The sequence below is a fragment of the Xyrauchen texanus genome, chromosome 19 (assembly GCF_025860055.1).
Source record: "Xyrauchen texanus isolate HMW12.3.18 chromosome 19, RBS_HiC_50CHRs, whole genome shotgun sequence".
Lineage (NCBI taxonomy): Eukaryota > Metazoa > Chordata > Actinopteri > Cypriniformes > Catostomidae > Xyrauchen > Xyrauchen texanus.
This window is the reverse complement of record NC_068294.1, coordinates 43,916,403-43,943,367: the sequence shown is the minus strand read 5'-3', so window position 1 is coordinate 43,943,367 and position 26,965 is coordinate 43,916,403. Positions and strand designations below refer to the sequence as shown.

The window sequence follows — 26,965 nt, the reverse complement described above, 5'->3', positions numbered from 1 at the left end:
CCGTGTGTGACGGGCCTCCAGGATCAATTAAAATAAAGTCGTAATCCATCTTTCCAGGCACATTTTTACACTCCCATTTTAAAAAACGCGTCTCTAAACCGGCTTTAAATAAACGAAATGGTTCACATGAAGATCCTCACCCTCATGTTGTTCCAAACCCTCTTTCTTCTGAGGAACACAAAACACGTAATTCTGTTATTGGATGACTTCAAAAGTCATTTTATGTCACTATGTACAGAAGCCCCGAAATAAAATATATATATATATATATATTCTAAAAAAATAAAGAAAATTATAAAGAATATATATATATATATATTCTCAAAAACATTTTTAAAAAAGATAAAGAAAATTGTAAAAAAAAAAAAAATATCTACATTTTGAAATAAAGTAAAAAGAAAACAAACAAAAAAGAAATAAAATATATATATTCTAAAAAAAATGAAAAAAAATAAATAAATAAAATTATATATATATATATATATATATATATATATATATATATATATATATATATTCTCAAAAGAAATTGTAAAAAAATCTAAAATATCTAAATTTTTTTAATTAAAAAGTAAAAAGAAAACCAATTTTTTTTTAAATAAAAAAACAAATATATAAAATATATATATATATATTTTTTGAGAATATATATATATATATATATATATATATATCATATATATATATATATATTCTAAAAAAAATAATAATAAAAAGATCTACAATTTTGAAAATAAAAAAAAAGTTCAAATAAAAAAAACAATTAGCATGCAGTACCAACCTCAGCCACCAGGTGCCACTATCAGTAAGCATGAAATCTTTTGCTTACAAGGTGACAGCTGATACTTGATCTGTTCATTTATAGTTGTGTAAAACTCTAATGAGACTGTTTTGCAAATCTTAAAGCAGCTCTGTCTTCTTTTAACTGACACGGTGCCGTGATCCCAGTAAAGCACCCGTCTAGACATCTAGTGAGTGTTTACATGGGCCAACACAAAAGCACAATATTAATAGCAGCATCAATATTCCTGGTGGTGAATGTCATCAAACAACCAGAAATAACCAGAAATATCTCCCACCGTCGCACGTGACAACAAATGCCATATAAACATATGCAACCTGAGGTATATTCATTTATATATATATATTAAGATTAGCAAAAACATCCTTGTTAGAGTATTATACAACTATAAATCAACAGATCAAGTACCACAAAAACATTTTTAGATTTTTTTTATTTAGAAAGAAACAAAAATTTAGAGAGTGAAAAAATGTCAAGAGAAAAAAATTGAGGGTAAAAAACATGAGAGAGAAGAAAATATATATATATATATCATTTTTGACAGAATTTATTTCCACAGTGCGGTTCGGGGCTTCCGTAACTTCCGTCGTTGAATGGATAAAAGCTGCGTGAAAAATCTTCCCAAATTCTCCTTTTATGCTCCATAGAAAAAAACAGTAGCATAAAGGGTTTGGAACGACATGATGGTGAGTACATAATGACAGAATTGAGCATTTTTGGCTGAACTTGAAGTCCCTGAGTCACACTAACATTACCTCCTCGAACACAACTTTTTCTACTTCCTCTCCATCATCTTGCCTGTCTTCTACTTCCTGTTCCTCCGAGTTGATCTGTGCCACTCCCAGCCTGTAGAGGGCATCTCTGATGATCACCATCTCGCCGGACTGACAAACGTTCAGCACCTCTGCGATCTGCTGGTTCACAATGTCTCTGCTGCTCAGGAAGTCCACCAGTCTGTTATACAGGTAATAATACGCCGCGTTATCAAACGCCAGAGCTTTGCGGCGAATCGCAGCCATCGCAGACGCGCCGTCATTTCTGCTGGTTGCATTACCAGATTCGTCGCACATATCGCCGACTACGCCAACGTACGGTTCGAGCTCTCGGCAGAGCGTCATGGCGTGATGGGCGGTGCGGTCGTCATGCAGATCGCTCGGCCTGTCGGGACGCACAATCCAGCATGAGGAGGATTGAGTGAGGGGGTGCAGGTGCGTGTTTGACTCGATAGCGGACAGGTCCAAACTGTACGGCTGATCCTGGAGCTCCGAGCATGAGACGTACTGAAAGAGGAAAGACAGTAGAGAAGTTACGAATACACAATCAGCCAATCGGGTGCTTTCAAACCTCTGAATTTAAGAACAAGCTCCCTTTTAAAGGGGCCAGAGCCCCGCCCCCTGCTCCCGTTTATTTGGTGAGTTGGAACTGGCCACATCACACATGACGTTCAATTGGAATTTTTGGAAATTTTTGTTACAAAACATAAATTATTGCCTCCTTGATAGGTAGAATTTTATTTCTCACAACTAATCAGATTTTTCTTATACTCTAGGGGCGCTATATCGCATAAAAAAGCTTACGCTTAAACGTTAAAGTCTCCGAATATATAAGTCAGGCATGTGAGGTGTCATTTGAAAGCATAGAATCTGAACATTTCAGAGATACCCATCACTTCTGCATTTATGTCACTTAAAATAACAAAATAAACCTTCAAAATATTCGCGGTGAAAATTAGCGCCCCCTAGAGGTAGTAGAATTATTTATATAAAAATAAAAGTTCTTCACATAGCACAAGTCATATATCAAATGAAAGCTCTCATTCTCAGGAACATGACTGTATAGTTTCTTTTGTTGCCCTAATAACACAGTTTGAAATATTTTCAAAAGAATCACAAAGTGAAATATGATTTCTGTAAGCCGTCAAATACATACGTCACATTTATGCTCCGATCACTGCTGCTGTAAGTCCCAAGTAGCCAAAAACTTTATATCTACTTATACCTCCAGAGGTTCTCTAAAAAATGAGCCATTGTTTACTTGTCTGTTAGTTTGCTTGCCTGAATAATCCAATGTTATATCTTTGATGTCCAGAACAAAATATGCCACCCAGAAGGAAAAGCATTAAAAAAAATCATCAGAAAATATGTTTAGACTATTGATGATTAAATGTTTTATATATATATATATATATAAACTTTCTCACCTGTGGTGTTGTCGTCGGGTCTGAGAAACATCCGTGGTTTCTGCCCCACATCTGTGAGGCCAGTTCAGGGTATAAAACATCAGTGCACAGCGCCACCTTCTGAGCGCAGTCAGCCACGTACACCGGCGGCCAAAACCGCGACGAGACCAGCAGGTCGATGTGATCGCGAGCGCTCTCTCTGCGGATGAGGTATTTCGAGCCGCACACCACCTGACCAGAGATCAGACATCAGTTGATCGCACTGAAATCATAACGAATCATTTAAACTTGAGTTAACCGCGTGTACCTGATGTGGACAGACTTTAGTGATCTTCCCTGCAGTCACGTGTGCTTCAGGTTGACGTGCCGTCCAGAGTCCATTTTGTATTTGTGAGAGCAATAAAGAGACACATGCCAGCAGCTCTTCCTGTTACAAGAGATAAATGTGTCAAGATTAATGCTAAAATAGTTCAGTTATATTCGAGATCACCTTTAAACCCTTTAAACCCGGATGAAAAAAAAAACATATAAATATATAAAGAAGTAGTCTTGACGAACACATAATGGGTGTCGTTTGAAAGACTAGAAGCTCTACTTTATAATGCATGTAGATATTATGACCAAAACTGAACAAGTGCTTTGAAATTTGCAGATAAATCAGAAGTGTTCAATTTTGATAATTTATTAAAAAATAATGCACTTGTTATTTTTACTTATTATTGCAATAAGTAAAAACATAAAACTCATCAAATATTCATGTGTCATATGTCGTTGGAAAGCTCTTAAAGAGTAAAATACAACCAGACTATTTGTTTTACTCACAGACAAATATATAGCGAGTAACAGCTAAATATATGTCTTTCACAAGTACGCTAGTGTGCTTATATGCTGCGTATTCGCTTATAACTTCATGAAATATAAACTGAACATAAAATCTCACATATCATTATTTAGAAGAGGTGATTATCTTTCAATCGAGTCCACACACAAGATAATCAGATGTATAGATCATTAGATAATCCACATGAAGCACAATGTTGCATATGACCACCAGGAGATGGCGCCAAATACACGACACAGACTCAATGATGACTCAAATGACACAGAATGAAACTCATTCTGTGAAATCTCATGACTAAAATCATGTCTGCATGCTATACAAACCTTTAGACATTGTTGTGTTTGCATGTGTAATTAGTTCTTATGGACAATTATTATCTTTTATTTGTTTGGAGATGTTTTTGGACACTATGATCAATTATATTTGTAATGTTGTAACTTTTGATTGCTTTGTCGTGATATGAGCGTGAAGCGATCGTCTGTGTTCCGCAACTGCTTTCGGGTCCTTGAATAACGTATAATGTGCGAGTAAGAGCAGCTGCTGGACTTTCAGGTGCCCTTCTAGGGTAAGATTGTGCCCCCCTAGGGAGTTGGTGCCCTAAGCAGACTGCGTAGTATGTGTAGAGGGAGCGGCGGAACTGGAAACAGGAAATCTTTAAAAACACATTCAGAGCTTAAAGCTAACTAAAACGACAAACTGAAGTACCTCCCTTAAAAGAATAGTTCAACCAAACATTTTGGGTAAGACTAAAATATAACCCCTATTTCACTCTACATCTGACCATTGTAGTCTCTAGGCATGATCAAGATTTCACGCTCGATTACACTTCCTTGATGCACGCGCAGAGCACTAGATGGCGCTAGTAAGTGTAATCGATCTTGCGATGATTTGGTCTGTTCTCACCCAAAACACATTGGTTCGCTTCTGAAGATACGGATTAAACCACTCCAGTCTTATGGGTTACTTTTATGCTGCCTTTATGTGCTTTTTGGAGCTTCAAAATTCTGGTCACCATTCACTTGCATTGTAAGGACCTACAGAGCTGAGATACTCTTCTAAAAATCCTCATTTGTGTTCTGATGAAGAAAGAAAGGATTTAGGATTTGATTATATCTAAATCGTTCCTCGTTGATCATTTTCATCCATGTTTTTATTCTCACTTCGATGCATATTTTGTTATTTTGATTAGATCAATCAAGTGTTATAAAACTGAAAATACTAGCATGCTAACTAAGCCAATTCTCCATCCTTTCAAAATAAGAGTCCCGAAATAATGAAATGTATTTCGTGCTTGTTTATAGTTAAATGTTCTTCATTTTTTCTGGCTATATTATTGGGATTTGGAAGCACAATAGACTGAATCGGGAATTTTCTTCATTTTGGACTCTCTCAATCCAGAGATGGAATCATTTTTCCATCGCTTTGTTCACCGTCTTTAAGTTGCGAATAACCTGAAATATTTACATTCACATTTATGCATTTTGCAGACGCTTTTATCCAAAGTGACTTACAGTGCACTTATTACAGGGACAATCCCCCCGGAGCAACCTGGAGTTAAGTGCCTTACTCAAGGACACAATGGTGGTGACTGTGGGGATCGAACCAGCAACCTTCTGATTACCAGTTATGTGCTTTAGCCCACTACGCCACCACCACACATTTCAATGTGTATTAGTGTTATATTATGCTAATATTTGTGTTGCGTTGTACTTTTGAAGCGTCCTCTGCTGCGGGGGTCCCACATTTCTCCAGCATGTCCCTGAGCTCCTCTTCACTGTGCTGTTGAATCTGATCTGGAATCAGACGACCCTCATGAATCAGACTCATCAGGACAGACAGCTCACCTGAAACACAAACACACTCAAATACAACAATCTGCACATCAAAATGAGCGACACCTCGAAACTGTAATTTGTAAAGTCAGATAAAACTAGTCATGATGCCCTGTAGAAAAAGAGTCATTAAGATGCAGGGGCTGTTCACAAAAGATGGTTAACGCCGTATTCTGTACCAGTGTACTGCGTGTCAGAGATGATCTTGTCTTTCTCGGTGTTGATGATGGCGCTGTTCCTCATGAGAGGAGGGATGAATGGAGCGATGATGGACGCGTCGAAACGTGTGATGGGGAAACTTGAGGGAAACGCTGCCTGCTCTAACGCCTCGTTCTCCATTGTCAACCAAAACTCATCGACATGAACCTCATCTGATGCTGGGAAATCAGGCCAGGTGAACTACACAGAGATAAAGAGAGATAAAGTCGATAAAATCAGTCTTTCATGGCGCACAATAGATGTTGAGCAGAGAGTCACACAGTGAACGTGAGCTCTGACAAAATAGCATCATTCTCAATAAATGGAAAAGATCAGCGTGAACATTCATCAAAATTTCTCCTTTTTGTTTTCCATTAAAGTTAGAAAATGCTACAGGTTTGGAGTAGAAAAACATGAGTGGTTTTGAGTAAATTATGATGAATGACAACATTTTAAAGCATGTTACCATGTTTTAACCTTCCTAGACTGTTCGGTCATTTTTGACCGAAATCACTTTTTCTGATGTAATATATATTTCCGATGTAATAAATATGGTTTCCTTTATCTAAGCACTACAAGACTCGCCATCTGAACACACAAAACAAATGTGGACTTGATACGATGAGTCTATGTTTTCATAATAAAAAAAGCCACACCTTTAATTGTTCTCGGTCAAAATTGACCGACCATAGGAAATGAATGGGAACGCCATAAAAAAAAGAGCAACATTTTTTTTTTTCCAGATAGAGAATATAAAATCAGCCACAATACAAAACACAAACTGAAATGAAGGGGTGAGACTATAAAACACGCATTGGTAACAAAATTTTTATTTTATGCTCTCTCTTTGTAACACCATGGTCAGGTTTGACCGTAGGCATAACGTGACATTATTGCAAAAACTGACACTTCAAAACTATATAAATCTATATAAAACAAAAATAAATGCTAAACTTTGACAAGGAATAGTTTGATAATGTCTGAATATATTTCCAAATGCATAACTTGTGATAAAATGTTAAATAACTACACGGTATGTGGCTGTACAGGACACTGCCGCCACCTACTGGCTATTATTGTCATAACATGTTTCTGGTAAAAAATAGCTATGAACAGTAAAGTTAGAGGCAATTCTTGATCAGAATCGGAGGATTAACCAAATAAAATCAACGAAAAGCTTTTTACCTCCACATTTTTCAGCTGTAGAACATTGTTGGTGTTGCGTTGTGCAATCTCCAGTTTGGGTGCAATGCCACACACTCCACAGATCATGTCGTTATAGTCTCGAACCGTCAGACACTCAAACGCCCAGTAACCACTGCAGAACAGATCCTGAACACTCGACATCTGCTCGCAGCTCAACAAACAGTCTAAAAGACACACAAAGACCTCACACATTCTGTCATTTGGAACAACACGAGGGTGAGTAAAAGAAAACAAGCGATGATGCTGATGATGAAGAGCACCTGCGAGTGTGTGTGAGTGTTTGATGATGTTGAGAGCGGCGTCTTCAGGACCGTCTCCCTGTCTGATCTGATGTCTCATCTTAAAGAACAAATCCAGCGTCACCAGCAGTTTATTCCCCACGTTAAACAAACCTAAAAAGAAACACACAGCCGTAAGAGTCTATATATAGACAGTGTGTGTGTATGTGTGTGTTTGTCTGTGTGTGTATGTGTGTGTGTGTGTTTACCAGGGTGCAGGTCTGTGAAACTGTGTAATGCCAGACACTGTAGATTTGTACAGACTTTTAGCTGCAGATTGACGCGTCGAATCATCCGATCCGTCAGTAACCAGCATTCCTCCAAACCTGCAACTGAACTAATAAACACAACGACACGTAACAAAAACATGGTCTGAATATTAATAACTACAGCTTTGACCAACACAATATGGGTACTGTTGGAAAGTTTAGAAGCTCTACTTTCCAATGCATGTGACATTCATTGGCATTATGACCAAAACTGGATGCGCTGGCTTAATCCGGATGAATATATTAGTTTAAACGAATCTACTCCCCCAGGTTATTGTTATAAACATGAGCCTCGTCTGAAGGCTCGAGGAGGAAGTGTTGCTACAATTTACAGTGAAGTTTTTGGTGTTACTCAGAAGACAGGATTTCAGTCTTTTGAACTAATAATGCTTAATGTGGCACCATCAGATATAAATAAAAAATCTCTTTTGCACTTGCTACAGTATATAGATCACCTGGACCGTATTCTGATTTCCTTGGTGAATTTGCACATCTGATCTAGTAATCAATGTAGATAGAGCTTTAATTGTTGGTGACTTCAACACATTGGGATTAGCCTTTATCGTTATTCTCAACTCTCTTAGTCAGACAAAATGTAACAGGACCAACTCATCGCCATAATCATACACTAGACTTAATTCTGTCATATGGAGTTGATGTTGATACTATAGAAACTCTACCGCAGAGCGATGACAACTCGGACCATTACCTCGTCTCTTGTATGCTGCAATCAGCTAATGTTACTCAATCTACACCATGCTATCGTTCAGGTAGAACATTTCTTTCGACCACTAAAGATAGCTTTACTGATAATCTTCCAGATATATCTCATACACTCAATAAACCACAAAGTCTAGAAGAACTTGAAGTAATATCAGAAAATATACAGTCATCTCTAGCACCCTTGATAGTATCACTATTGAACCATCAAAAGCCACAACATGTATGTTAGATCCTATACCAACTAAGCTCTTAAAAGAGGTATCCCCTGTAATCTCAGAACCTCTTCTTAATATCATTAACTCCTCGCTATGCTTAGGACATGTCCCATGAAACTTTAAAATGGCAGTTATCAAACCGTTTATTAAGAAGCCACAACTTGATCCTGGAAAACTGGCTAATTATAGACCGATTTCAAATCTCCCGTTTATATCGAACATACTAGAAAATTTAGTGTCCTCCCAACTATGTTCATTTCAACAGAGAAATAGTATATATGAACAATTTCAATCAGGATTTAGGCCTCATCACAGTACCTATCTGAGTTACAAATGACTCTTATCATCTGATCGCGGCTGCATTTCTCTTCTAGTGCTTTTAGATCTTAGTGCTGCATTAGACATGATAGATCACGACATTCTCTTGAATACGCTAGAGAATTATGTTGGCATTTGTGGACTTGCATTAGCATGGTTTAAGTCCTATATAGCAGACCGCTACCACTTTGTCTATGTAAATGAGGAATTGTCAAACCAAACAAGAGTTCAATATGGAGTGCCACAGGGATCAGTTTTAGGGCCTCTGCTTTTCTCCTTATATATGCTTCCCCTGGGAGATATTATCAGGAATCGTGGAATAAGTTTCCACTGTTATGCCGACGATACCCAACTTTATATTTCTTCTAAATCCAAAGAAAATTCACAAATCTCCAAATTAGCAGAGTGCATCAATGAACTCAAAGATTGGATGCCCAGAAATTTCCTTCAACTCATTTCCAACAAAAACCTCAAAAAATAAGACGGTAAAATATACTTTGACTCTCGATGGATGTACTGTTACGTCGTCTTCAACAGTGAAGAACTTAGGTGTTATATTTGATACCAATCAGTCCTTTGAAAATCACATTACCAATGTGTGTAGAACAGGGTCTGCCGGAACCAGAAACATTGATCATGATCTCTAACTCTGCATAAAATTGAATAGCATCAATTCTAATATTTTTCTGTTTGTTTCCATCACCATTTCTGTGGGATACTTCATATGCCATTGCCTGAACCTTGGATTTTGGATAGACCTCACCGAAATTGAGGCGTAGCACGTGTGGAGGCATCACGCCATTCTCCGCGGAGTCCACACACGACTCACCACACGCCCCACCGAGAGCGAGAACCACATTATAGCGACCACGAGGAGGTTACCCCATGTGACTCTACCCTCCCTAGCAACCGGACCAATTTGGTTGCTAAGGAGACCTGACTGGAGTCACTTAGCGTGCCCTGGATTCGAACAATGATACCAAACACTTATTTTTATTTATTTTTTTGTCGAGTTATAAGCCTTTAATTTCCGGTATGCCACTGAAACAGGAAATCTTTAAAACACCTGTGGATATGGCCTTACTGTTTGGAACACACAACCTCTTGGTTTAAGAGTGCTTTATCAATTCTTGTTGGGTTTGAACCATCAGTCTTCCAACCTGCCAGCCCAAAACTGTAACCACTGAGCCACAGCCCTGGGATGTGTTTGCTCTCACCTCGGGTCTCCTTTAAACAGCGGGTAATGACACAGACTGCAGTGTGTGGCCGCTGGCTCGTAGAAGGTCGGCCATCTGCTCCTCTCCTCTGAGTCTGTCTCACTTATCTCTCCATCTCTATCTTCATCCCTCACATTGAGTTGGTGAATGAGATTAAAGACGTCCTGCAGTTCTGCGTCATTCTCGGGGAACTGCAGGGCACATCTGAGCATGCTAACTGTGGAGTGACGCTGCAGCTCTTTCTGTACTGAGGTCAGAGGTTGAGACGCGTCCAATAGAAGCTCAGAACCGGACACATCATCACAGGATGACTGCAAAACACACACACGACCAACAGACACAAACAAAACTCATTAGAGCGCCAAAGGTTTTTATATAGCAGCCGGTGCCAGCCAAACATCAGTCTATTACGATGGACTTCCGAGGATGAACTGATGCCAACTCCAACCATATGACATGGGATACTTCATATGCCATTGTCTGAACCTTGGATTTAGATATGGACCCCACCGAAATTACCGGATACCACGGAGACGTAGCACGTGTGGAGGCTTCACGCCATTCTCCATGGCATCCACGCACAACTCACCACGCGCCCCACCGAGAGCGAGAACCACTAATCATGACCACGAGGAGGTTACCCCATGTGACTCTACCCTCCCTAGCAACCGGGCCAATTTGGTTGCTAAGGAGACCTGACTGGAGTCACTCACCACACGCCCCACCGAGAGCGAGAACCACTAATCACGACCACAAGGAGGTTACCCCATGTGAATCTACCCTCCCTAGCAACCGGGCCAATTTGGTTGCTAAGGAGACCTGACTGGAGTCAAGGTGCAAGAAGCCTTAAAATACAATTTTAACTGGAATTTAGGAAAATATGTAGATGCTGCAAAAGTGTTGGATATATCTCCTTTATATGCATTAAATAACATGTTTAGAATGAGTACTTAAACAACCACAATTACATATTATATATACATATGATATATTTTCAGTTGATTTGTTTGTTGTATTTTATTTTTTTAAGTGTAACCGTCCTTTTGCGTTTAACACCTGCATACACATTTTCATTCAAGGGTCAGTTTTGGGATGGACTGGCGACCTGTCCAGGGTGTCCCCCGCCTTTCGCCCAATGTTAGCTGGGATAGGCTCCAGCCCCCCGCGACCCTGTACACAGGATAAGCGGTTGACGATGGATGGATGGATGGATGGATGGATGGTCAGTTTTGGACTTTTAAACTTATAAAACATTCATAATTTTTTATAACATCCATTGTTTTCATCTAAAACCATATTGTAGCTCATTATTAACATCTTAGCTGTTCATACGTGTTTTAATATCTATATTATTGGCATGTTAAATAAAAAATATACATATGTCATTATGTACGATGTCAGTTTTTATTTTATTAAAATATATATAAATTCTTTAACATTTCAAAATATACATTAACTACAGCTAATCCAGTGTGATACATGAGCAGATATATTTTTTATATCAGATGAAATTTCATTTGAACACAACATTGCATTAAATTTATATAAATATTTAAAGTGAGAATTTCAAGTAATTCTCCTATTAACTTCCATATTAATTAATTACTCATTACTGCTGAAAAACAACTCCGTAGTCAAAATCTACGCAAACAAATTGATTTTTTTTTTCATCAAAATAACAACACAACTACATCAGGACGTGTACATGATGTTTTTAAACAAATTTATTGCATGAACTGCTGAATTTGAATATGCGATTATGCTGCAAGCTGGTTCATTATAAGATCAAGGAGCGCAAAAGATAATAAAATGGTTATATCTCTTAAATAACTTCTTCACAAAATCTGCAAAAAATGTATGTTCATTTTAGTGGTCTTGACAAAGTCACCCAGTTTGGTACCTGTATGAAAAACTATGTGGTATTTAAAAATTATGATTTACCTCCACCGGGTCAAAAATGACCCAAACGCAACAGGAAGGTTAAACCGACCCTTTAAAGTGATACAAGGAAAATACTTCCTTCCTCACTACCACATGGTTACTGCTAGATTTTTTTTTTATGTACATTTCCTAAAAGCAAGTATTCTTCCCAATGTAACTTCCAAGTTCACTTCTACCTCCACCGGGTCAAAAATGACCCGAACGCAACAGGAAGGTTAAACCGACCCTTTAAAGTGATACATTGAAAATGTAGAAAATTTCACCAAACAGTTTGGGCAAAATAGCTTCAGTAAAGGTGAAAGGTGAGTAGTTTGCATCCCTGTATATAATAATAATGCAATTTAAAAATAAACCTTCATGTTTATCACCACCAAACGTTTACGGTTAAAGTGTTAAAACTAACCGGAAGTTTGGTTTTCTTGGCAGGTTTGTTGATGAGCTCCCAGCCGCAGGTTGGACAATTTTGTGGTTTGTGTCTGTTTTTATAGACGTAATCACACGTGGGATTCTTACAGCGGCCTCTTCCTCTCGCTGTCGACAAACCCAGAGCCTGAAACATATTTACAAACTGATGAATAACAAATAAATCATCTGCTTAGTGTGATTTTAAGCACCGTTTATGAAGGTTGGAACCATATTGTTCATGTGCTCCAGTATCATGCCAGCATGTGAACACTAACTAGGGAGGATTCAGATGTTTTCTTGATGGGCAGCATGGATAGTATCTTCACCCCATTGTCTGTTATGATGTACTGGTTACTGTTGACCGTGGTGGGCTTCTGAAATCACATGGAAAAAGAGATCTGATCGCGTCATGCAAACCTCTTATTTGAACAAATGTGACTAATTGTGATTAATAGGATGACACAGGTAATCTCACCTGTTCTAAGGCCCTCGGTGTGATCATGTGACCCAGTTGTTTAAGGGTATTGGGTTTCAGACCCACAATGTGTTCATTGGGTGACGGTTTCACTAAAACAATAACACAATATTGGCATTACATCGAACGCACTACGAAGATCAAATGAATACCAAATTAAATTCTTGAGATCTTAACTGGTCCTTAAATTGGCTTTGTTTTCTTTGGAAAAATATTAAATTTTTTATTGTTTCTGTTGATTTTGGGGTGAAATGTATGGAGGATCAAGTCTGCCAATGTTATATTAAAATAAGCAAATTTATATATTTGTAAATACCTTTAAAATAAAAATAAATAAATACATACACATATATATATATATTTATTTATCTATACTAGAGCTGTCAGAAATAACACGTTAACATATTAATTTTTATATATAATTTAATTGAAAACTTTTAACGCATTAATTTTTCTTAATAGCAATTAATGCATTTACCGTTAATACAGCTCAAACACTGGTGTGAAGGGCGAAACCATTGTAATGTCTCTGTCCGGAGTCACAAAATAAGCCCAGATGGGACTTGTGATAGAAATCATGTATTTTTCAGCCTATGTAAGATGCATTTTAATTACTACCGAAGCACACCAAATTTCAGCACTTTCAAAATATGCGATTAATCAAGATTAACTAAAGATTACGCAGTTAATCTCACTTAAATACAAACATTATGCGATTTATCACGATTAACTACCAACATTATGTGATTAATCACGATTAACTGTAAAAATAAGGCGCTTAATCACGAATAGCTACACAAAATTATGCGATTAATCGCGATTGACTACAAACACTATGTGGTTATTCGCGATTAACTACAAGCATTATGCGGTTACTCTCGCTTAAATACAAACATTATGCGATTTATCACAATTAACTACAAACATTGTGCGGTTAATCACGATTAAATACAAACATTATGCGATTTATCACAATTAACTACAAGCATTATGCGTTAATCACGATTAAATACAAACATTATGCGATTAATCACGATTGACTGTAAACATTTACTGCGCTTAATCACGAATGGCTACACAAAATTATGCGATTAATCGTGATTGACTACAAATATTGTGCGATTAATCACGCTTGGCTACGAGCGTTGTGCGGTTAATCGCGATTAAATACAAGCATTGTGCGCTTAATCGCGAATGGCTACACAAAATTATGCGATTAATCGCGCTTGACTACAAACATTGTGTGATTAATCAGGCTTGGCTACAAGCGCTATGCGGTTAATTGCGATTAAATACAAGCATTGTGCGGTTAATCGCGATTAGCTGCAGACGCTCTGCAGTTGATCGCGCATAGCTGCAGACATTTTTGCGATTATTCGCGATTAACTACAAGCATTATGCGGTTAATCACGCTTAAATACAAACATTGTGCGGTTAATAATGCTTAACTGCGACCGTTATGCGGTTGATCACGATTACCTACAAGCATTATGCGGTTAATCACGATTAAATACAGACATTATGCGGTTTATCACGGTTAACTACAAAATGTATGCAATTAATCACGGTTAACTACAAGCATTATGCGGTTAATCGGGATTACCTACAAACATTTTGCGATTAATCACGATTAACTACAAACATTTTGCGATTTATTACGAATAACTACAAACGTTTAGCGATTAATCAGGATTGACTACAAACATTATGCGGTTTATTGCGATTAACTAAAACGTTATGCGATTGATCACGATTAAATACAAACATTATGCAATTTATCACAATTAACTACAAGCATTATGCGGTTAATCACGAGTAACTACAAACATTTTGCGATTTATTACGAATAACTACAAACGTTTAGCCATTAATCAGGATTGACTACAAACATTATGCGGTTTATTGCGATTAACTACAAACATTATGCGGTTAATCGCGATTGACTACAAACGTTCTGTGATTAATCACGATTAACTACAAAAGTGATGCGCTTAATCACGCTTAGCTATAAAAATGCTACAATTAATCACGATTAACTACAAACATTATGCGATTTAAGTATTTTTTTCTTATTTATGTTTAATTGGCAGACTTGTTCCTCCATAGCAATGTGACCCAGAAATGTTTTCGTGAGTTTGATGACGTGTCCTGAAGCTCACCAGCTCTGATGATTCTCGCTTCTGTTTTGATTTTATCAGGTGGGACAGCGATCCACTGCAAAACAGCCGACTGGACGGGCGGATCTGCCAGATACGTTTATATTCATCAAGAGACAGAATCTTTTTTTATCCATTTACACACATGTGCATGATCCGAAACATGTTTAGAGCTTTTTATTTGAATAAGATTCATTGCGTTTGACTCACTGGTCTGAGCGGGCGCTGGTAGAATAGCTCGTATTCGCCGTTTCTGTACAGCATTGCTGGCTTTCTCCATGGGGACGACCTGAATTTGACCACCACTCAGCGCTCTGTAATGATACGGTAACAGTCACTGAATAACGAAAACACAGATGACCAGCATGGGGTACTGCAAAAAGTGTTATGATATTCCAAACAAAGCCAGTCTCTTACAGTACAGCTGTGGATTCTGGGTCCGATTTTATGTTAGCAGTGCCATCTGCTGTCTTATGGGCTGGTACTACATTCGTCCGCTCTCTCTTTTTGCGTCCCACCCTGCGAGCAGCTGTAGAGCCCCCGTCCTGAGGTGTATCTGAAGAGAGTTTCTGAGTGATCGTGGAAAGGGCTGTTTGGTCGCCGTCAGTGTTTCGTGTCAGATCTACGTCTGTTTTTGATGACATATCGTTTGGTTCTGTCCGGTGGCCTGACGGTGTCGTAGAAATCTGAGAATCTTCACACGGTTTCCCCGAAGATGGGTCGGAACCAGAAATGGCTCCTTTAACTGAGGGTTTCTTCGCCTGTAACAGAGAAAAAGGAGTTCAGTTTTTAACCCCTTAAAATCTGGTGCATTATTTATGTAATTCTGGTTCTGTTCACTCAATCTTAGTTTAAAAAGTCTCATTTTATTCCACTAGGTGGCAGCAAAGACTAGAAATGTTTTTCTTCTCTATCACATTCCATCACAATATACAGATGTGAACTGTAGGGGGCACTCTAACACATTTGACCCCCTCACAGATGTGCTCGTCCATAGACATTCAGTCTAATGTTCAGTTCAAGCAACACCCTCATTATTTCATTGAATATCTCGGCCTCTGAGTGGACTACAAGCTCAATCTAGGTGTCATTAGAAAGCTGATATATAACATCTTTGTATTATCACTAGTCAAAAACACATCTTTCTGATGATTTATTGAACATGCTTTTCCTGCTGGACCGCATATTTTGTTCTGGGCATCTAAGATATAACATTGAATTATTCACACTAGCAAGCTCACAGATAAGTCAACAAAAGCTCATTGTTTAGAAAACTCCTAAAGGTAACAGCAGATATAAAGTTTTTGGCTATTTGGGGTTTACAGCAACAGTTATCGAAGCATAAATGAGACGTTTGTACAGTCAAATTCCTGAGAATTAGAGCTTTCATTTGATATATGACTTGCCCATTTATGTGCTATGTGAAGGACTTTTATTTTCGTATAAATATTTCTACCCCATTACCTCTAGGGGGCGCTAATTTTCAACGTGAATGTTTTGAGGGCGTATTTTGCTATTTTAAGCCACATAAATGCAGAAGTGAAGTTCAGACTCTAAGCTTTCAAATGATACTTCATATGTCTGACTTACTGTATGTATACGGAGACTTCAACATTTTAAGCATAAACGTCTTTCGCAATATTTACATTTATATTTATGCATTTGGCAGATGCTTTTATCCAAAGCGACTTACAGTGCACTTATTACAGGGACAATCCCCCCGGAGCAACCTGGAGTTAAGTGCCTTGCTCAAGGACACAATGGTGGTGGCCGTGGGGTTAGAACCAGCAACCATCTGATTAACAGCCATGTGCTTTAGCCACTACGCCACCACCACAATATAGCGCCCCCTATGGATCCGCCAGCAAATCCGTAAAGTTTAAGGAATAACAGCCAGTTTTGATGCATCAATATTATTTACTGCATTCAAAGACATGTGTTAGCATGATGCTAACATGTTTTTAGCAAGTTTTAACACTTCGCTAGGCGATGCTAGCATGTGTTAGCATGATGCTAGCACATTTTTAGGATGTTTTAGCACTAAGCTAGGCGATGCTAGCATGTGTTAGCATGATGCTAGCACGTTTTTAGGATGTTTTAACACTAAGCTAGGCGATGCTAGCATGTGTTAGCATGATGCTAGACATTATTTTATTACTATGACGTTATTTGTATTCACTTATCGTTTCACAAACAGTAGCACATGCGCTGTGGTTGTGGAGACGGGTCCCGTTCCTCCCGTTATTTCGTATTGATCATATAAGATCACGGTCGATCACAGCGACAGCACTCTGTAAATTAAAAACAGCGGTTTGCAACTTTTTGGGCAGTTTCGGCGCAATTTGTGTGAAGCACCTATAGACAGCAGTTCATTTCTGGGCTATCAAATGTTCCCAAAAGTGTCGGGGCGGAGTTTGTAAACAGTAACTTCATCTATAGTCAGGGCTGGACTGGTAATCTGGCATACCGGGCATTTTCCCGGTGGGCCGACGCACTTTGGGGCCGATCAGGGGTGGACTGGCCATCGGTAGAACCGAGCGGGGCCGGTGGGTCAGCCGCGAAATGTGCCGAATGGGCCGCGATAGGCTAAAATGAGCCGCCGCGTTATGCAGAACGGACCACAAAACGTTTCTCTGTTTCAGTAATCTGCTTTGATTGAATCATCTGAACAGTAACATTAAATGACAGTGGCACAGGTCTTAAGACTTACAGGTGGCACCCACTTCCCCCCGAGGTGTTGCCCACAGTTGGGGCACTGGGGCGGTTTGTGACGGGTGACGTATGAGAACACACACCCAGGGGTGGTGCAGCTGCCCCGCCCTCTCCGTGTGTATTTAATGGGCTGAAAACAGACATCTGATGTTAGAAAACAGCATCAAGCTTTACTTTTTAAACATAAAATATTGTTAATATTCTGAAAATGGTATGAAAATACTGCTATTACAGTATATATACACTACAGATGATGTTCTGACCAGTTTAAAGGAGGGTTTGGGTTCTGGTTTCACAGCGCTCATTAACGGAAACATCATTATAGGACTGGCGGTGTTAATCACTTTATTCTCCACGAGGCCCTGAAAACATAAATATGAGTTAATATGTGAAGCTAAGCACTTTTTGACATCTAGAACGCAGTTATGATTGACAGCTCACCTGATTGGGTATTATCGCAACAAGTTGAGTGACATCTGCTTTGATCTGAGGCATCCGAGCTCCGCCCTCAAATCCATTTTCAGCATCAGCATAAGCCCTGCCCACCACTCTCGACTCCTCCCCCTTCATTAGAAGAGCAGCAGTTTTGTAACCGTCCACAGGTCGTTCATTTGCGGTGGACTTTTGAGACCGGACTCGTTGGACCGGCGCCGTTGCGTCTTCTCTGAGTGCCTCGATGGCGACGCACTGCTCCGAGAACTCCACCTCACTGGCCACGGTCATGGGGGACAACAGAGGCTCCTGTGGGGGGACCCGAGGGGCTCCATCCCCCAGAAAATCCATGGCAGTGTCCACACACGTCTCTATGGCCCGCTCACCTCCGCCTAAACTCTTGGGCAGGAGGACGTAATTCGCTCTTGGGAGGATCCTGCGGAATCCTGGGACGTCCTTAGAGGATGCGGCTGATTGGCTGTTCTGTGAAAAGAGCGGGAAACTTTAATATTATTAGTTAAAAATGTGTTTTTGTCATTTTATTTTCCTTATATATATAGAGAGAGAAAATAATATTATGCTTTGCTTATATTTAAATAAGCCTAAATTAAAAATAGTAAATAAATTTAATTATTTAAAAAAATTAGGAATAATGCTCTCATCATTTACTCGCCCTCGTGCCATCCCAGAAGTGACTTACTTTCTTCTGCAGAACACAATAGAAGATTTTTAGAAGAATATTTCAGCTCTGTAGGTCCATATAATGCAAGTGGATGGTGACCAGAACTTTGAAGCTCAAAAAAGCAACAAAGGCAGCCTAAAAGTAACCCATAAGACTCCAGTGGTTTAATCCATGTCTTCTGAAGTGATATGACATGTGTAGGTAAGAAACAGATCAATATTTAAGCCCTTTTTTACAATAAGTTTTCCTCACTGTCCAGTAGGTGATGATATGCACGAAAAATACAATTCGACAAAAATAAAAAAGGAAGAAGAATGTGGAAGTGAAAGTGAAAGTGGAGATTTATAGTAAAAAAGAACTGATCTGTATCTCACCCACATCTATCATATCACTTCTGAAGACATGGATTAAACCACTGGAGTGTTAAGCTGCCTTTATGTGCTTTTCTGGAGCTTAAAAGGTCTGGTCACCATTCACTTGCATTGTATGGACCTACAGAGCTGAAATATTCTTCTAAAAAAATCTTTGTTTGTGTTCAGCTCAAAGTTCACGCTCTTCCATTTGTGCTACAGGAACCCGAAATATTTACCATATATACAATACAAGGTAAAAGTTTTAACAGAAGATTACCGGGTCAACACCGTCTCTCTCCATGCGCGCTCTCTCCAGATAGTAACCTCGATCGGCCACGTTCAGTCTCTTCCAGCTGTCACTTATGCATTTGTTAATTTCAGACTGAGGCAGGTCTGGATTCTCCTGTTGCATGCGCTGATGAACGTCAAAGTAATACAGAAGATACGCCGACCTGCGATAGATGACAAGCCATTAGTGCAGGTACAACGCTCTAAATGACTTATTTTGAGTAGCACGGGGAAACCCCCCACAGAAGACGGGTTTGGGACAACATGAGGGTGGTACCTGGGCTTCTTGGGTTTGTCTGAGTTCTCCGTGGTGCCTCTGCTCCTGCGTTTCCTCTTGGGCGATGAAACCTCCAACAGCGTGTAGCAGCTCTCCACCTCCATCTCTCCACAGATGGACTCCATCACTGACAGAGAGAGAGAGTCTTTCAAATGAAGGGAATAATAATAATAATATATTTTATTTACGAAGTGCTTTTCTCATGCTCAAAGAGCTACAGCACAGCACAGATGCATATTAAAAAGAAATAATAAATACAAAAATAAACAACATAGAACAATGTGACAAATGTGAAATGTAATTTAAAACATGCAAGAACGAAAAATGTCATGAACGTATTTAAAGCAGTGACTTTGTGAAGATATACAGTTTAATGAAAGTCTATAAATTAAACCAAACAGATGCACAACAGGACAATAAAAAACACTGTAATATAGAGAGTGTAAATCTGAAGCACATAACATTGTATTTACTGATGAATCTCACGAAAGCATGTGCAGATCACATTAAACACCAAATCAACAGACATGAAAAAAGGATAATTTTTCCACACACACACACACACACACACACTACACACACACACACACACACACACACACACACACACACACACACACACACACACACACTCACACAAATAAACACACACACACACACACACACACTCATGTTGTGTTTCCATGTTTTATGGGGACTTTCCATAGACATAATGGTTTTTATACTGTACAAACTTTATATTATATCCCCTAAACCTAACCCTACCCCTAAACCTAACCCTCACAGAAAACTTTCTGCATTTTTACATTTTCAAAAAACATAATTTAGTATGATTTATAAGCTGTTTTCCTCATGGGGACCGACAAAATGTCCCCACAAGGTCAAAAATTACGGGTTTTACTATCCTTATGGGGACATTTGGTCCCCACAAAGTGATAAATACACGCTCACACACACACACACACACACATACACACTCACACAAATAAACACACACACACACACACACACACACACACAAATAAACACACACACACACACACATACACACTCACACAAATAAACACACACACACCACACTCACACAAACAAACAAACCAACACACACCACACCACACTCACACAAACAAACAAACACACACACACACCACACTCACACAAACAAACAAACACACACACACACCACACTCACACAAACAAACAAACAAACACACACACACACACCACACTCACACAAACAAACAAACAAACAAACACACACACACCACACTCACACAAACAAACAAACAAACACACACGCACACACACTCACACAAACAAACACACACAAAAACCACAATCACACAAACACACACACCACACACACAAAAAAACACACACACTCACACAAACAAACACACACACACAGACACCACACTCACACAAACAAACACACACACATTAAATCACACACAGACAAACAAGCACACACACACACACACACACACACACACACCGCACTCAAACATAAACAAACAAACAAAAACAACACACACACATTAAATCACACACAGACAAACAAGCACACACACACACACACACACACACACACACCGCACTCAAACATAAACAAACAAACAAAAACAACACACACACCAAACACACACAAATCACACTCACACAAACAAACAAACAAACACACCACACTCACACAAACAAACAAACACACACACAAACAAACACACACACACACACACACACACACACACACACACACACACCAAACACACACTCTCAAACACACACACCAAATACACTCTCTCTCACACACACAAATAAAATAATAAATATAATAATACACATGTAACATTCTCAAGGCAGTAATATGTCTGAACATTAAACTTGTGAGTTTATAATGATGATTGCAATTAAATTGTATTTACAATACAGCCATTTTAAACGCATTACTGTAAATAATTACTGACATTTTTATCTAAATCAACATGAAATAAAAATGACAAATCACACATTTTACTGTCAATAAAATATTAAACGGTCCTAAAAATAGGCTTATTTTTTCCAGCAAAAAATAAATAAATAAATACAAATCTTTCTTTCATTTAACATTCTTCAGAAAATACTATGGCATTACCATGGCACAACATGGCACTAGTTGGCACTGAGTGGTATCTGATAACACAGTACTGAAAGTGATTCACAGGATCCGACCTGAATTCTGCTGATGTTACAAAACACCGAATGTTGCTACAATGTATCAAACCGCTTCAGAATCAGATACATTTCCATTTAAATATCACGTGACACATTGACACTATTTAAGCGCCTTCATCTTGGGTTCACGTGCAAATATATCCATTTATATACTTAAACCACTGAATTGTGATATGTTTCCTAAATAAAATCTCTTAAAGGAGATCTCAGTGTGTGAGTGTGTGTGAGGGTTATTGTTGAGTGCTGATACTGACTGTCTGCGGCCAATGAGCGCGTGTCTTATTGAAGTCTTACCCGCACGAGCGCAGGATCGGTCCAAAATCCAGCGTATGTCTCAGCACACGGGCGGTAAAGTCGCAGGACCGGCCATCTGGATCATGTGTGTGTGAGGTGTGAGGGTGAGCCGGTGTGTGAGTGTGTTTTAGCGTGTGTTTCCTGCAGTATAGTGCATAAAAATGGCGGAGAGAACTGATGAACACATGAACTCGAGGCCAAATGAAAGTCTGATCTACAGCACTTCCAACAGAACATAATCTTTAATTATATGCTTTTTTCATAGACTCATACGGTTGTGTCTGCACTGGGAATTTTGTATACTATTTCACATTTTTAATTAATTTATTTAAACCATTTGGTGGTCAATGTTATTGCTAATAACGCTTTTGTTTTGTTTTATGGGACACTACGTTTGTATTCCTGCAGGGGGCGCTCGGTGGCCCAAACAGTCTAATCTTCCATTGAGCTGCATTCAAATCTTAGGACGTTTTTTGTCACAGTTGAGCCATTTGTACTCTTAAAAACTATCATCGTTTTTTAAACATTAATTACTAGGATTTTTATATGAAAACAAATGTTTTATATCCCCTGTAAAATGTCTAAAATATGTGTAAATGAAAAGCCGTATACAGTAATCACGAACGACTGTGATTGGTCCTCATTCTGACCAGCGCTGAGAAACGTAACGGATACCACATGACAGCACCGTTAACTAAAGCGGCTGCAAACATCGATTTGCAAATAAAACAGTGAAATATTAAAATAACAGATTTATTACTTAGACATATCGTAAAACCCGCCCATTTCAGAACTAGGTTATGTTTGATTTATATTTTAAGTACTTATTGGCGGTTTTGTGGCGTAGCATCAGTTCATACTGTGAAAACAGTGACGGGGAAAATAAAATAAGTGGCCACAAATAAAGTAATCATAATAACATGCCAAAAAGATGTTCATGAACATCCATGTCATCATATAATATTTCTATTCTGGGTTGACTGTGGTGCACGTTAATATAAAGTTTGAAAATAACATGATTGTTTTCAACTATGCATACAAACTATACTTTTTCTAATGATGTACTTTATTATATATATTTATTACAATTGTGGTAATTAAACAAAAATATATTCCTGCAAATATAAGGCACGAGGTGTCGCGTGTGTATGTGTCAACATTCAGAACAGATGACTCGAGCACAGATCGAATCGATTGTCATAACTGCAGTATGGCGGATGACAAGGTGAGAAATTGTGTGTATGTCAGAATATCAATACTGTTTATAATGAATAAATGAACTAATAAGTACAAAACGGGCATGCCATGAATCTTTAATGATTAAGCTATCAATGACACACACATGTCTGCTTTTTTTGCTCTTTTGAAGAGTAGATATGTTAGAGATTGAGCAAAGCAGATTAGTAAAGATCACTGGTAAAATGTTTGTCCGTTTTGTCTAATTGCCAATCATATAATTGTTATATTAGCTCTGTGGTCTCTGTGATCATGTATTTGTGGGTCTGATCAGATGGTGGTTTTGTTTCAGGATCCAGTGACACGGCTGAAAGATCTGGTGCAGCTCAAAGACCAGCTGGAGGAGATCCAGAAGAAGGTGGAGAATGAGGTTCAGGCTGGAATCCCGCAGGTACCATAGAACCACAACCATATATATATATATACACAGTGCCAAAAATAATGTGAACCCTTTGGGATAAGCTGCATTTTTGTATAATTTTGTCATAAAATCAGTTTGGATCTTCATCTAAGTTACAATAATGAACAAACACAATCAGTTTTAAATAATTACACACAAATTATTGTTTTGTTCTTGTACATATTGAACACATCACTCAAACATTCACAGTGTATGTTGACAAAAAGTCAACAAAAGCTAATTATAGTCAGAGTTGGCAAACCTGGCATCCAGTTAATCAAACAGTATTGTAGGTGTGGGTTAGAGCTACTTTGACTTATTAAAAGCACTCAAACATTTTGAGTTTGCTATTAGCAAGAAGCATCTGCTGACGTGGACCAAGAGATCTCAGAAGACCTACGATCAAGAATTGTTGCTTTGCTTAAAGCTGGATAGGGTCACAAAGTTATCTCGAAGAGCTCAGATATTCAGTGTCCACAGTTAGACAAATTGTCTAAAAAATATATACATATATATACACACACACACACACACACACACACACACACACAGTTGAAGTCAGAAGTTTACATACACTTAGGCTGAAGTCATTAAAACAAATTTTTTTAATCACTCCACAGATTTCATATTAGCAAACTATAGTTTTGGCAAGTCGTTTAGGACTTTGTGCATGACGTGAGTAAGTTTTCCAACGATTATTTACAGACCGATTGTTTCACTTTCACTTGACTATAATCACAATTCCAGTGGGTCAGAAGTTCACATACACTAAGTTAACTGTGCCTTTAAGCAGCTTGGAAAATTCTAGAATATGATGTCAAGCCTTTAGACAATTAGCTTCTGATAGGAGGTGTACTGAATTGGAGGTGTACCTGTGGATGTATTTTAAGGCCTAACTTCAAACTCAAGAGCCTCTTTGCTTGACATCATGATAAAATCAAAAGAAATCCGCCAAGACCTCAGAAAACATTGTTGACCTCCACAAGTCTGGTTCATCCTTGGGAGCAATTCCCAAATGCCTGAAGGTACCACGTTCATCTGTACAAACAATAGTACGCAAGTATAAACACCATGTGACCACACAGTCATCACACCGCTCAGGAAGGAGACGCATTCTGTCTCCTAGAGATGAACGTAGTTTGTGTGAAAAGTGCAAATCAACCCCAGAACAACAGCAAAGGACCTTGTGAAGATGCTGGAGGAAACCGGTGGACGAGTATCTAGATCCACAGCAAAACGAGTCCTATACTGACATAACCTGAAAGGCTCAGCAAGGAAGAAGCCGCTGCTCCAAAACCACCATAAACAAGCCAGACTACAGTTTGCAAGTGCACATGGGGACAAAGATCTCACTCTTGGAGAAATATCCTTTGATCTGATGAAACAAACATTGAACAGTTTGGCCATAATGACCATTGTTATGTTTGGAGGAAAAAGGGTGAGGCTTGCAAGCTGAAGAACACCATCACAACCGTGAAGCATGGGGGGTGCAGCATCATGTTGTGGGGGTGCTGCAGGAGGGACTGGTGCACTTTACAAAATAGATGCATTATGAGGAAGGAACATTATGTGGATATATTGAAGCAACATCTCAAGACATCAGACAGGAAGTTAAAGCTCTGTCGCAAATGGGTCTTCCAAATGGACAATGACCTAAGTTAAACAATTTAAAGGAAATGCTCCCAAATACTAACAAAGTGTATGTAAACTTCTGTATGTCGCCCTTTTGCTTTAACAACAGTCGATCGTGTTATGTGGCATGATTTAACCTCTTGTGATAAGACCTGATATGTTTCTATTGCTTGATTGATCGCGTGAATGATCAGCCTATTTTTAAAGGTTTATTTGTTTGTGATCTTTTCTTATAGGGACAGGAATATGAGAAACTGTCATTATTTTGACTGAGCATGTAAATGGCATATTAGAGAACTTTATTCTAATCTAAAATTATAGTGTGCATTTGGCTCAGAATAAAAAAAGAAACTAAATTTTAGTTCATACTTGGTCATTTAAGTGTTTATTATTTTGAATCGTCAACCTGAAATTGTACATTGAACCGAAATGTGAGATCCCCCAAAATTGGTGGAATGGTCAGTTTCCCTCTCAGGTCATACCAGGTTTTTTGTGTGAGGAAAAAACCCAAATTGAAGTCGTAATCCACTGATAATCTTTCCCTCCGCCATAGCTCTCAAACGTCACTTCTGCGTAGAAATGTTCAAATTTAGTGCGACAAGATCGTGAGGTTCTCCGTTGGCAAGATCATTGGCATTTCACGTAACCGTGTAGCCAAGCTTGAATATGCAGAAGCGGGAATGAGATTTAAGAGAAACAATGGAGGGGAAAGATTATCAGTTAATAACGACTTAAATTTGGGTCTTTTCCACATACAAAGCTATCGTAAACTTAATATACTGTACCACACTAGTCATATGGATTACATTTATGGTGCTGTTTTATCCTGTTAGGAGCTTGAAAGCTTGTTTTTATTTAATGTAAAAAGCAAAATACTTTGTTCATTCTGCCAAAGACAATCGAACTGCTTTGAGGTTGTGCGATTAAGCCCATTAAAGGTCTGTTATGTTTGTGTTTCTCAGGGTGGATCACTATTAGCGTCTCCGTTTCTGAAAGGGTTCCTGGCGGGGTACGTGGTGTCCAGACTTCGTTCTTCTGCCATCTTGGGAGTCGCATTGGGAACGCTCACTGGAATCTACGCTGCTCAAAACTACCAGGTGCCCAACATTGAGACGTCCATACAAGACTTCCTGAACTCTCTGAAGAAAGGACCCAGTAATTAACAGATTTATCCGAATTCGAGGAGAACCAACGTCGTTGCTGCTTGCATTCGTGTCATTTAAGGTCACATTTTAGCCCCTGGTCTCCTCCCTTCCTCATCGACAGGACACAACTGTTCTGATTTGGATAAAAGTGTGTTTTGAGTGGTGTTTTATTTGCATCGCACTGTTTAAGAGTTTCGTTGGTCCCAGTCAGAAATAAGCTATTTTTAAGGGCGTTTTTTACCGTTTGT

General features: G+C 38.7%; 2 protein-coding genes across 6 annotated transcripts; one reads left to right on the top strand and one right to left on the bottom strand.

Annotated features, from left to right (window-relative positions):
• Positions 1 to 728: 728 nt before the first annotated feature.
• hmgxb3 (HMG box domain containing 3) lies at positions 729 to 23,389 on the bottom strand. Of its 2 annotated transcripts, none has more exons than XM_052149464.1 (21): positions 22,305 to 23,389; positions 19,800 to 19,944; positions 19,512 to 19,686; positions 18,209 to 18,682; positions 18,031 to 18,129; positions 17,766 to 17,897; positions 15,473 to 15,816; positions 15,266 to 15,369; positions 15,059 to 15,142; positions 12,900 to 12,991; positions 12,700 to 12,798; positions 12,423 to 12,569; positions 10,079 to 10,389; positions 7,546 to 7,673; positions 7,319 to 7,450; positions 7,038 to 7,222; positions 5,834 to 6,053; positions 5,533 to 5,666; positions 3,289 to 3,408; positions 3,003 to 3,212; positions 729 to 2,082 (listed from the first exon to the last, which is right to left on the bottom strand). In XM_052149464.1, the coding sequence occupies exons 2-21, from the start codon at positions 19,922 to 19,924 to the stop codon at positions 1,543 to 1,545; spliced, it is 3,855 nt and encodes a 1,284-aa protein (XP_052005424.1). In that variant the 5' UTR covers positions 19,925 to 19,944; positions 22,305 to 23,389; the 3' UTR covers positions 729 to 1,542. The 2 variants fall into 2 exon arrangements, with proteins under 2 accessions (XP_052005424.1, XP_052005423.1); XM_052149463.1 differs by having other exon boundaries at positions 19,800 to 19,926.
• LOC127659629 (SLC35A4 upstream open reading frame protein-like) lies at positions 22,077 to 26,740 on the top strand. 4 transcript variants are annotated; one of them, XM_052149535.1, is made up of 4 exons: positions 22,077 to 22,400; positions 23,469 to 23,529; positions 23,833 to 23,931; positions 26,535 to 26,740. In XM_052149535.1, the coding sequence occupies exons 2-4, from the start codon at positions 23,515 to 23,517 to the stop codon at positions 26,733 to 26,735; spliced, it is 315 nt and encodes a 104-aa protein (XP_052005495.1). In that variant the 5' UTR covers positions 22,077 to 22,400; positions 23,469 to 23,514; the 3' UTR covers positions 26,736 to 26,740. The 4 variants fall into 4 exon arrangements, with proteins under 4 accessions (XP_052005495.1, XP_052005494.1, XP_052005493.1 ...); XM_052149534.1 differs by having other exon boundaries at positions 23,433 to 23,529; XM_052149533.1 differs by having other exon boundaries at positions 22,077 to 22,408.
• Positions 26,741 to 26,965: the final 225 nt, after the last annotated feature.